General features: G+C 30.0%; 2 protein-coding genes across 3 annotated transcripts; one reads left to right on the top strand and one right to left on the bottom strand.

The window, feature by feature from the left end:
* Positions 1–5,150: 5,150 nt before the first annotated feature.
* Positions 5,151–8,583, top strand: LOC123302957 (myrosinase 1-like). Its single transcript, XM_044886053.1, has 8 exons — positions 5,151–5,208; positions 5,639–5,727; positions 5,807–5,990; positions 6,152–6,546; positions 6,953–7,047; positions 7,188–7,619; positions 7,721–7,824; positions 8,287–8,583. Exons 1-8 carry the CDS (start codon positions 5,153–5,155, stop codon positions 8,423–8,425), a joined length of 1,494 nt encoding a protein of 497 aa, XP_044741988.1. The 5' UTR covers positions 5,151–5,152; the 3' UTR covers positions 8,426–8,583.
* Positions 8,584–8,772: 189 nt separating this feature from the next.
* LOC123302967 (tubulin gamma-1 chain-like) lies at positions 8,773–11,986 on the bottom strand. Of its 2 annotated transcripts, XM_044886071.1 has the most exons (8): positions 11,842–11,986; positions 11,574–11,776; positions 11,225–11,508; positions 10,563–10,869; positions 10,492–10,495; positions 10,271–10,431; positions 9,710–9,871; positions 8,773–9,137 (listed from the first exon to the last, which is right to left on the bottom strand). In XM_044886071.1, exons 1-8 carry the CDS (start codon positions 11,888–11,890, stop codon positions 8,961–8,963), a joined length of 1,347 nt encoding a protein of 448 aa, XP_044742006.1. In that variant the 5' UTR covers positions 11,891–11,986; the 3' UTR covers positions 8,773–8,960. The 2 variants fall into 2 exon arrangements, with proteins under 2 accessions (XP_044742006.1, XP_044741999.1); XM_044886064.1 differs by having other exon boundaries at positions 10,271–10,495.
* Positions 11,987–12,916: the final 930 nt, after the last annotated feature.

Raw genomic sequence — 12,916 nt, forward strand, 5'->3', positions numbered from 1 at the left:
CTATTAAAAAAATAGTTTATCTTATGTTTAAATAATTAAATATCATTTTTTTTTAAATAAAATACAGGGTGTACAAAGAAAGATATCCATGACATTTGGTTATGGGCTGAAAACACACAAAACTGCATATATCGTGCGTTCGAAAATTAGAGACAATTTCGATTTAAATAAACCCATGTGTAAATTCGCATTTTATCCTAATTTAAAGTTAGTTTCGGGTATTTTGGTCAACAGTGGCGTTGAAATTAATATCTCATCAGTAAGCTCTGATTTTTTTTTTTTTTTGTAAAATTTTCTAAACTAACGACAAACTGAACTTAGTACAAATCGTCATTGTTTTTTATAGCGATTTGCAACCAATTAGTCGTGGGTATGTCGGATACTATGATACAGGTGAGCCAAAAGTCACTAATCACCGTAAAAATATCTAATTGAATATAAAATAATTATCTGAACAACAGTTTCGAATTACAAACAACGCTACCCTAATTATTCAATTTTTAGAGAGTTTTTGCTTATTCTGTATTATAAATTCTGTCATTATTACCCTATTCCAATATGTGTAAGACATACAAATTTTGGAAATCATACACTGACCAACCAGAGGAATATATTATGCAGCTACGTTCAATATTTGCGCAGCTGTCGAAACAAAAAGTTCCTTTTGCTAAATTCATCGGTCAAGATTGCTGCAGAGAGGCTTCTTTAAACTCTTGAATGCTAAATTTTAGGACGTGTTTTCCATGGATGAAAAGGTCTTCTACAGCAATTTATATTAAAAATTCTGTAAATGTGTATTACCTTAATTCTGATAAGTTTGGCGCATAACCCTAAGAATCGAGTACACGCTGTATTACCTGTGAATATTTTATATATATTATATTTATTTGCATTTAAAATATTTTAATGGATATTTAGGAGTGATAATTCGCTCATTAGATGGAAATAGTTGCAGTTGATATTTAAGTATCGCTTATTTTAGCTTATTGTTTAACATTTTCAAGTAAAGACATCGACTGACTCGACATTTTAGCTAAAAAAAACTATTTTTAGAAGATTCGATCTCAATTTCTATTTTTATCGTAATATAGTAATATTAACTAGAGGGAGGATGCAATAAGAGGAAATAAAATATCGTTATTGTTTTTGTGGTATTTGTCACTGGATTAATTAGATTATTAAAATCCAATATCTAGAAATACTGAAATCTTCAGCATGGATCGATCGATTTCTTTGCTTGCAAATGTATATTCTTTCTAGAATTCAATGTTGTTTCTAATCGATTGGCTTTGAATGTAAAATGGAGACAGTCCAACCTAAAATAACCCATTGAAGTATATTCACGCTAGAAAGTATTTCTCATATTTTATAAATGTAACTTTAATAGTAAAGATTGGGAAAATTTGGATGGATCTAAACAAAAAATCTATAATGACTTGGATCTTAACTAAAATTCAAAATTTTTTTCTTGGCTAGATTTACGTAATTTCATGATTTGAGGTAAAACTCTTGTTTGTGCCATTTTTTTTTTAAATTTTTCATAGATCCTTTTTTTAAACTAGGATAATTTCTCTGCGATCTACCTTCTAATAAATGTTAAAGACGTGATATTGCCAATTTACCGTTAATTGTTTTAATATCTAGTCATTTGTAAAATCTAATAAATTACATACGAGTTCGCTGTTTTAGCCAGATGTCAGGCAGTATAAAAATGGATAAACAAAAGGATTAAAGCAATCGATTTAGCGAGTGAGCTTTGTCGGTAAAACCCATTTAATTTTTCTAGTATTCACAAATTCTCTAATTGGATACATTTTATGCTTCCTGATAACTGACCTAGTTGTAGTTTTTAAATATTTGTAAATTAAAAATCATCTCCTTCACTATAATATATAATGTTAGATATTTATAATTTAATACTACGTCACTGAAACAATTTGAACACCCAAAAAGACTAAGCATATAATCCAATCAGCAGGAAAGAAATTATTTTAGAAATGTAATTTCTCTCGTAAAGGTTTCCCCGTGAGTATAATTATAAAGTTTTTACTCCGCTTGGGGGATTACTATAATTGCCATTTTGAAAAAAGTGTTCGTTTGGAGAATCTAATATCTAATATAATAAATAATAATGCAATATAGTATCTCCAATCTTCATCGACAAAAGATCTAACTTTTAAAAATAAAAAAGTCCTTACTATGTTTTAATGCTCCAGGGAGTCGCAAAACTAAGATTTATATTCATTGATAGAATTCCTTACTATAATAACTTGTTGTTTAAAATACCTGCCAATTGGATTAATGTCCAATAAAAATTTTTTCAAAATTATAATATTCTCAAAAAGTTTTGAGAATAAAAAATCTACATTTTACAGATCTTAATGTTTAAAAAATTTTATTGTAATAATTGTCTGTGAAAGTAAAATGAATATTTAATAATAAAAAATTCAGTTGTAAATCGAAAAGCTTCTTATTTATTCTCTCACCAGAAATCAACAGTTTAACTTGTATTCGTATTGGTGTCTGGAATGAAAGCTACGATCAAAAAACTTTATGCGGTAAGTTTCCCGTTTTCGTTTTAATAAATCTGTAACAATCTTGAAAATATATTAATTTTCGTTTTTAAAAAAAATACCAAATGTTAGCCACTTTGATTTTAGTAGTTAGACTTTTTATACCATGTATATATGAAATATACATAGTATTATAAGTTTAGTCCCAAGTTTGTAACTCCTAAAAATATTGATGCTACAAAAAAAAAATTGGTATAGGTGTTCATAAAATCACCTAATTAATCCATTTCCGGTTGTCCGTCCGTCCGGCCGTCCGTCCGTCCGTCTATGGTCACGATCACTCAAAAACGAAAAGAGATATCAAGCTGAAATTTTTACAGCGTGCTTAGGACGTAAAAAGTGAGGTCAAGTTCGTAAATGAGCAACATGGGTCCGTAGTACCCATCTTGTAAACTGTTAGAGATAGAGTAAAAGTTTAAATGTAAAAAATGTTCCTTACAAAAAAATAAACAACTTTTGTTTGAAACATTTTTTTGTAAAGATTATTGTTTACCCGTGACAGCGCAAATTAGTTCAGAACATAATTGATATGTTATATTAACACATATAGTACAAGATCCGAATTAGGGTCGACCTTCACGCATCTGTTTACCGAATGAAAGTTATTTTTTATGAAATGTAAAATATTAACAAATATTCCTGTAACGGGTTGCCTTAAAAAATATGGTCCAGACCATTTTTAATATAAATATCAAAACTTGGAAAGCTTGTAAACATTATTTTTGACCAATATTTTGTGGCCAATCATATGCCACCGTAATTGTAACAAAATTATCTTTATTTAGATATGCGAGTCAATGAATTAACAGATGCACGTAATTACTATTTTCAACTTGTATAAATGCGATAATAGTGAACGAAAAAAGGCAAACAACATAGCTGCTGCATATTCTTTATGGCTTTTACTTTCGAGTAGATCAAAATTCGTAAGATATGCAAGTCAGTGAAAAATTTCTAAAAATTTTACTCTTGATATTTTCACTAAAAGTAGTCTGGACCACATTTTTATAGGCAACCCATTGCAGGGATATTTGTTAACATTTTATATTTCATAAAAAATAACTTTCATCCGGTAAACAGATGGGTGAAGGTCGATCCTAATTGGGATCTTAGACTAATAGTATCAATTATTTGCATAGCAACAACATTGTTTATTTCAAACATATACGTCACTTATAAGATTGTATTATTTGTTTGTGTATCCGTCTGTGGACACGATAACTCAAAAACGAAAAAAGATATCGAGCTGAAATTTTTACAGCGTGCTTAGGACGTAAAAAGTGAGGTCAAGTTCGTAAATGAGCAACATGGGTCCGTAGTACCCATCTTGTAAACTGTTAGAGATAGAATAAAAGTTTAAATGTAAAAAATGTTCCTTACAAAAAAATAAACAACTTTTGTTTGAAACATTTTTTTGTAAAGATTATTGTTTACCCGTGACAGCGCAAATTAGTTCAGAACATAATTGATATGTTATATTAACACATAGTATCAATTATTTGCATAGCAACAACATTGTTTATTTCAAACATATACGTCACTTATAAGATTGTATTATTTGTTTGTGTATCCGTCTGTGGACACGATAACTCAAAAACGAAAAAAGATATCGAGCTGAAATTTTTACAGCGTACTCAGGACGTAAAAAGTGAGGTCAAGTTCGTAAATGAGCATCATAGGTCAATTGGGACTTGGGTCCGTAGGACCCATCTTGTAAACCGTTAGAGATAGAACAAAAGTTTAAATGTAAAAAATGTTCCTTATCAAAAATTAAACAACTTTAGTTTGAAACATTTTTTCGTAAACATCACTGTTTACCCGTGAGGGCGACAATTAGGGCGGAAATTTTATAATATGTACTATACTTGATTATCAGTTATGTATGTGTCACATGTTGGTATATGTAATGTGATAAAGAAATCAACACTGACTATACATGGTATTTCAACAATTAACTCAGTCAATTGTTTGTTTTCACTTGTTAAACGATAGTTTTTGAACCGACATAATGTCGTCGCCTTTATTTAAAAGTGTTTTACATTTTCGAATATCTAGTTTAGAGTTTTCACCACTGTAGAATTAAAAATTGACATAACAGGCTTTCTTCAAGCTGTTAACCATCACTCGGGGGCTTTTGTTTAAGAATAAATTTCACATGAAACCGTCAATTTGAAATATTTTAGAATTTTGCATCGACAGCTGACATCCAGTTTTTGGTTTTCTTGAAAAACTCATAGATATTCATCGGATACAAAATCATTCACCCTGCCAGTAACCAGAAAATTCTAGAAATGCGTTAACCCTTTAAAATAGAGTCAATAAATATTCGGATGAAGTTAAAATAAATTTAGAGAGACATTCAAAAAATTAAATTAGCAATAGTAAGAAGTAATCCACAAGAAATTTAACGAACTTGTTATATATTTAGAAGAATAAGGATTATAAAAATTTCTTAAATTATCTATAATTCTAAACATCCCACTTCCTTTTTGATATGATTAATTCAGTGTGGATTATTGAATCATTAAAAATTAAATTATAAATGTTTGTATGTTTAATTAAATAAAATGCATCAATTTATGGAAAAAATTTTCCAAAAGTTCTTATTTATTTTCATATTTACAAAATTTATTAGGTAAGTTGAGAATTAAAAATAATAAATTATAATTTCATTTTGTTTAACAGATTATTATAGTGTTTTACGGTGTCAAAACTGGTAGCTAAAAATACACTTGAGAGAATAATGAGGCCCAACTCTTTAGTAGAAGTAATTGAAAAATTTAAAACACACCCTTTCTTTTAATTTCATTGTGGTATTTGGAAGTGGCCGTTCCCATATTCTTAGCAGCTGCTCTCTAAATCATTTAAAGGTGTCCAGAAAAGATTTTATGTGAATAATACGCATAAACTTAAGTTACAAAATAGTACGATCTTCGGATTCGCAGTCATTGATAGAGCTAAAATAATTTTTTAAATTCTTATAGAAGAAAATTTTAGCTAAGAAACAGAAAATTTTATTTTTAGCCGATTTTACTGAAAATTATTTAAGTATTTATTTTTTTTAGTGCCTATGAAATAACTCCTTTTCCACAAGATTTTCTCTTTGGCGTTGCTACTGCATCTTATCAAATTGAAGGAGCCTGGAATATTAATGGTTTTTGATAATTTTCTTAGATTTATATAACTATAGTAGGATTTTTAAAAGAAGCTTATCATTTTCTTTTGAATTTTAGGAAAAGGGGAAAATATATGGGATTATTATTCACATTATTCGCCTTCTATGATAAAAGATGGCTCAACCGGGGATGTTGCATGTGATTCATATAATAAATTTAAGGATGATGTTCAAATTATCAAAGATTTAGGTGTTCATATTTATAGATTTTCACTGTCATGGTCTCGAATCTTACCTACTGGGTAATATTATTTATTATTTAAAAAAAATATATTGCCATAGTAAATAAAATCTCACTAAACACAAAAAATATAAAAATCCATTTTGTTGTTGGGAGATTTTTTATTAGATTTCCCCGATTTCTTAGGATTTTTTGTTTATAGGATTATTTTATGTTTTCTAGTTTTGCAAATGAAATAAATCACGATGGAATTCGATATTACAACGACCTAATTAATGAATTAATAGCGAATGATATTATCCCAGTAGTTACAATTTTTCATTGGGATTTACCTTTACCCTTAATGGCAATTGGGGGTTGGACGAACCCATTAATGACCAAATATTATATGGAATATGCAAATATTACATTTCATTATTTTGGTGATCGTGTTCAACATTGGTTAACAATGAATGAACCTATGTCTTTCTGTACCGATACTTTCGAAAATGCACAACAACCGTTTAATGTACCACAGATAAAAGGAATTGGAATTTATTTATGTGCACATACGGTATTACGTACGCATGCTTTGGTTTATAAAATGTATAAAAATGAATATCAAGAAAAGCAGAAAGGTAGGAAATAAATTAGAGAATGATTTTAAATTGAATTTGGGTATAAAGCTGTAACCAAAATATGTCCAACTGAATATTATAAATAGTAACACGTCTATGGTAATCAACATGTTACGAACTTTTAAACCTTCCGCATTACTTTGTGCACATGGTTGTCTTTTTTAGATTAAATATTTAATATTTTCAGCAACTGTTCATACATTGTGTGAAAAATGATGAATAGAGGATGGAATTCTAAGACGAGCATGAGTACAATTTTTTTACCCCTGTCTATTTGGGGTCAACTAGGGCTATGTAGAAGGGTTGTGAACCGATTTAGCACCCCAAATACCATGAGCCATACAGTTGCCTGCCTAAGTCTACATCTCCATGCCATTGCTTTTTAACTATATGCTATTTTTTTCAGGAAAAATTGGAATTGCTATCGATTCAAGATGGTATGAACCGAAAACTAATAAAACAGAAGATATTGAAGCTGCTACTCGTGCTTTAGAATTTGATGTAATATTTTTAAGTAATTATGTACTTTGTCTTTAGGTCAAGATATTTCCGTAAAAAGCGTGTTAAATCCCGATTGAAATGTCAATAAGGATACCAAACTTTCAAACGCCTTCGAATTAAAGATTATTCTTTATTTTCAGTGTGGAATGTACTTTAATCCGATTGTATATGGCGATTTTCCAGAAATAATGAAAACACGTATTGAAAATTTAAGTCGTAGCGAAAATTTTTCAATTTCTCGTTTACCAGAATTTACCAAAGATGACAAAGAACTGTTACAAGGTAGCTACGATTTTATTGGACTAAATCATTATAGCACGTGGCTTGTTAGTGATGGAAGTTCTAAAACAAACTGGAGAACTCCATCATATGCCAGAGATGTGGGTGGAATTATGGAAGCTGATCCAAAATGGCCTAACAGTACCATGTCATGGTTGTATGATGTACCATGGGGATTTTATAAATTATTAACGCATATTCGGGATAGATATAAGAATCCAATAATTGTTATTACTGAAAATGGATTTGCTCAACTTGAAATTCAAGATAAAAAGCGAATCCATTATTTAAAGGTAATAAACCTGTTGAAAAATTAAGGATGAATACATTTTAATCACTTTAAAGTTTAAATATAGATGAATGTATGAATTTTTAAGGCCTGGTGTTGTTTTAGGGTTATCTGAAAAGTTTGTCTAAAGCAACTCAAGATGGGTGCAATGTCAAAGGTTATATTACATGGTCCGTAATGGATAATTTTGAATGGTTCGAAGGCTTTACGTAAGTGAAAATATTCAGAATTAAAAAAAACTAAGGCACTCAGCTGCCTATATGTTTGCAATCAAAACTTCCTGAGTTATTTTCTGAGTTTGCAATATTTAGTGCCCAGATTCTACAATTACTCAGTTTGACACAAATTTGAGGAGAGTATGTGTAATAATTACTCAGAATGACACAAATTTAGAGAGAGTTTCCGTCCTGTTTGAAAAGTGTATGTGCTCCGATTCGCCTCCGTCCTGTAAGACCATTTTACATAATTTTCCTTCTTCAGTAGATTCCGATATCCATATTCACAGAAATACTCGTTTCATAAGGTTTTTAAAACCACGCAACACAAAGAAACTGTATTTTACGTTTATGACAATTTTTGAACTAGTTTTTTTGAACTAGTGCCAATATGATTGACAAATCTTTTTCAATATAAGCGAAAGAAATATTTCATTTGTAATAATTTATTTTTAGCCAAAGATTTGGATTATATTATGTGAATTTTACGGATCCATCACGCCCACGGATTCCACGTTCCTCTGCAAAATGGTTTAAGAAATTTGTACACACTCATCTAAAAAATAATAATAAATTTCTCGTTGTTCAAGTTTAATATCCAGATAAATAAAATCCAAAGCCCTAAAATGAGTATCTGAAGTTCGAATAAAATAAAAAACTGTACGTAGAAATACATCGTCTATTAACACCTGGATTAAAACCACTGCAAAAATTCCTTATCATTCTAATATCTACTGCCTTTGGTGCTTCATACGGCCCACGTTGTTTGGTTAACATTTTTTTATATTATTGTGAATATCAAGAAAATCGAAATAATTTTCGAATTAAAAAAAAAGAAGCTAAATAGAAAAGAATATTTTATTTAAAAAAATTTTAAAAATAAATAACAAATTTGATTTTATGGCAAAAATTAATTTTTGGAGAGTATTTACAATTTTCTCCGATGGCATCCATGCTTGTATTTAATACTAAAAAAAGAGTGTTATTTAGGTTATAAAAAAATAATATATTCGAGAAAGGTTTGTGAGTGTATGTTGGAGATTTTTCGAAGACGTTACGAGATTACGTTATTTTTTTTTTTTAGGGGCTTAAAAAAATAAACATTTCTATGTTTTCTTTTTAAATTTAGCTTAAATGTAATCCGCTCGTGTCGCTGCTTGATATTCTTGAACTAAATCTTGTACGACTGCTTTTGAATCATCTAATTCTTCTAAATTATCTTTAAACATATCTTCTTTACGAAATTGTTCTAAGAATGCTTCACGTTTACGTAGTTTTTCATATTGTGTGAGTACTCGTTCAAATAACTGAAAGCATAAAGTCAAAGGTAATTAAATAAGAATGTTTTTTAATCGTCAGCAACAGTAACGTCAAATTTTCAAAATAAAACAATGGCTAACTGTTTGTTAACCGCCCTAAGAAGTATTTCGCGACTATAAATTTATGATTTTACTGTTAGTCCTAAAACAGTGTATTTTTTGGAATTATTTGGTAGTTCGAAAATCCTGAGCAGGCACCTATTGCGTTAGCTGTCCTTGAATAATAATAAATAAACTCTTGAAATTTGTTTAAAACTGAATTAATGATCGGGAAAGAGAATATTGATATAAAATCGAACGTATTTATTTTTCATTGAATAAAATATCGTTGAAACTTTGGAGCGGTGGAACAGCTTAATCGCTTTAATTTCTCGTCGGATGTTAATCATGTGTTGTCGGACTACTCCTACACAAGTTTTCTACTTGATGTAAATAATTCGATATAATTGCTGTCGGTTTTATGAATATAACTATTAATCAGCGTTTTAAAACTTTAAACGATTGAAATTCGTTCTGTATCCCTCTTTAATTTAGTTTTTATTTAAAAGTGTAATACAAACCATTGATATACTCGTATGATTGGCTAACATTAAACCGGATACACGATGTGATGTCTGTATGTATGGTGATTTTCTGGAAAGCGCCACTTGTATACTGGCTGGCGACCATTTTATAAATTGTGCTAATTTACGTTCTCGTATCCTTTGTAAAGATTTATGAACCTGAAGCAAAAAAAGGACAAACATTAATTTTTATGGCCAAGGTGTTGGTGAATTTATTATTTAAAGTAGATTCTTGAAATTTTTATTTTAAAATAATTAAGATATTAATTTTTTGAAGTATGACTCCGTCATGCTGTTGCCTGGGCTAACAAATAGAATAATTTGATACAAATCCAGAATAATTTGGCTGTCTTCTGTATCCAAAAATAAAATGTAAATGTCAAGAAAACTTTGGGTTAAAAAATTGTACCACCAAAGGAATAATTTTTTTTTTTTTTTTTTTTTTGAGTCTAGACTGATTGTTTATAATTTATGACACTTTTAAATTTGGCGGGAAAAATAGGATTTTTTACAAATATTAGGAAACGATAAAAATTAACATTTTAAATTTGTATTTACCTGTGTTGGTTCCACTTCCCCTTGGATAATATTCAAAATACTAATATAACAATGTTGAAATGGAGTTGGAGTACGATCGTACGCTGAACTAACCATCATATTTGTAGGCTGTAATAATCGACGCATTACATCTAATACTGTTGTCTTTCGTACTGTAGTCGCTGGTGGAATATTTGGTGTTGAATCAACTCCACCGCCACCAACTCCACTTGTCGCTGCACCTAACTTTAATACATATAAGTTAATATTTCTCCATATTTTTTTAAAATTTTATAAAAAAGGATTACTAAACCTGTTCGGTAGCAATTAACGGTGTATAACCAGTCATTAAGAAATGTAACCTTGGAGTTGGTACTAATGGTCCAATAAGTCCAATTAAATCATTATTCATGTATGATGGATATCGTAATGTGGCCGTACTCACTGACATTATCGTACTCACTAACGAATTTATTTGTGCAAAACTTGGATTCTGTATATGAAGTTTATCGGTTGCAATTCGATTTAACGCTGTATTATCCAGTACAACAACTGCGTCAGCCGCTTGTGTTAAACGTTTTAACGTTAATAGTGAATTGTACGGCTGGACAACGACATCACTGCAATTTTATAAAAAATTAGATATCAGAAAAGATTTACTAAAAATATTTATTATTGAACGCTGACAAATATTGAAAAAAATAATAATTGTAAAAAGGTTTGAAAGGATTTTTAAATATTTAAAATTAAGATTTCGAATTTTGATACTTGAAATTAGGTGGAAAGAGTGAAATAGAATATCTAGCATAATTTTTGGGATATCTTACGAAAATGGCGAATCATATTCATACATAAACGTGCTCCATGGTTTAAGTACTCCATGGTTTACTATGCGAGTCTCAAGTTGAGTTACGCTAGAGACTGAATAATGTGCACATATAACTAGCTATAAAAATAAAACGGAAAATGGCCTACCTCATTTCATCTTGATTAGGAAATACACTATACGTTTGTATTAGTTTTTTTGGAAATCTATCAGTTAATTTCTCTAAAATATATGATCCCATTCCAGAACCTGTTCCTCCTGCAATGGAATGACACAACACAAATCCTTCTAAACTATCACTACCGTCTGCTTCACGATCAATTATATCGAAAATATCTTCTTCTAACGTACTGCCTTGACTAAAACCCGATGCCCAATTATTACCGGCTCCACCACCATCTTTCGATAAGTAAACATTTTCTGGATTATACAACTATGAAAAATGATAACATTAAGTTTTGTGCATATTTTAAATCTTTGTGTTTATAAACTATCAACCTTTGCATACGGTGAATTCATAATCGTATGAATAACTCTCGGTTCCAAATCAAGTAAAACTGAACGTGGGATATAATGGTCATCATCGGCTTGGTAAAAAAATACATCTTTTCGATCTGTACCTTCCGTAGCGAAATCTTCAAGTTTACCTTCGGGACTAATTCCATGCTCAGCACACAATCGTTTCCAAAATTCAAAACCAACTGAAATTTTTAAGTAGTTGTTTTTATTCAATTAATCATACTTAAATTAATTAAAATTAACTTACTTTGATTCCCACACTGACCCAGTTGCAAAGTAATCATTTCACACGGCATTTTAATTACGATTGTTTTTATGGCATATATTCACGGGTAATTTAATATTTAAATTTTATAATTTGACAGTGAGATAAATCATTGATGTGTGAAATGTGAATTTGAAACAACAACTGATATTCATGGACCAAGACCAAATTAATGCATATGGTTTGAGTCTTTGATTTTCACATAAGCCAATGCCATCTATATTATGAGTACGCAACTAGTTGAATATTTACTCCTAACTGCCGCGATATTTATTTATTCTACAAATTTCTGCGATGGATAAATGTTTTCATAACTCTCATGTAGATGTCGGCCTTGAACTTCGGAGCAGCTCCCCAAAAAGATAATTATAATCTTCCTTCGTTCCCAATCTAATGTATCGTGGGTAAGGGTCAGCCGGGGTAATCTAAAACCTGAATTCGAGGTCAGAAAACACAAACATTACGACGAAAGTTACAATATCTCGTAAACTACCTGTTCAATTATCAATTGAACTGAATTTTATCACGATAAGTTCGCAGATTTTGAACTATTTTTAATGAGTATTGTTTTACTGAATGTACTATATTTTCAGAATTCCTTCCCTTAAGGATGGATTTTTTTAACAAAGGGTTAAATAGAATCATTCAAGTAACAAATTTTCTTTCATAAAAGTATTTTATCTTCTTACTGATAAATACCTATCCATTTTCATCTAATAACGAACCAAGAATAATATATAGTTTTGCACATGCTCACTTAAGTAGTAGAAACTTCTAATAAACACATTTAAGCTTATATGTTTATTATTCATGTCGCGGGCGATCAAATATTTAGCTTATTAACGAAAGGCTTAGTTATTTCTATAAATTCCATCGATATATACAAATCAAACGCTAAAGCGCTGATAATGTTGCTGCTGGTAGTTCCAAACACAATAAACGCTGTGTCGATTTTGTCCACTAAGATTTGAAAGTTGATACCTTTTTAATCAACCGTACCGGACCACTATGTTGCGAGATTGAAAATATTCGATTTAGCCCCAACAATTTTAGGAGA

The sequence above is a fragment of the Chrysoperla carnea genome, chromosome 1 (assembly GCF_905475395.1).
Source record: "Chrysoperla carnea chromosome 1, inChrCarn1.1, whole genome shotgun sequence".
NCBI lineage: Eukaryota > Metazoa > Arthropoda > Insecta > Neuroptera > Chrysopidae > Chrysoperla > Chrysoperla carnea.

What these genes read in the sequence shown, in the direction of transcription:
- LOC123302967 (XM_044886064.1), bottom strand. Translation starts at nt 11,890, where the DNA reads ATGCCGTGTGAAATGATTACTTTGCAACTGGGTCAGTGTGGGAATCAA. An exon ending in GGGTCAGTGTGGGAATCAAA is followed by an intron (nt 11,777 to 11,841) that starts GTAAGTTAATTT and finishes TAAAAATTTCAG; the next exon opens with TTGGTTTTGAATTTTGGAAA. An exon ending in CCTAATCAAGATGAAATGAG is followed by an intron (nt 10,870 to 11,224) that starts GTAGGCCATTTT and finishes ATAAAATTGCAG; the next exon opens with TGATGTCGTTGTCCAGCCGT.
- LOC123302957 (XM_044886053.1), top strand. Translation starts at nt 5,153, where the DNA reads ATGGAAAAAATTTTCCAAAAGTTCTTATTTATTTTCATATTTACAAAA. An exon ending in ATATTTACAAAATTTATTAG is followed by an intron (nt 5,209 to 5,638) that starts GTAAGTTGAGAA and finishes TATTTTTTTTAG; the next exon opens with TGCCTATGAAATAACTCCTT. An exon ending in TCTCGAATCTTACCTACTGG is followed by an intron (nt 5,991 to 6,151) that starts GTAATATTATTT and finishes TATGTTTTCTAG; the next exon opens with TTTTGCAAATGAAATAAATC.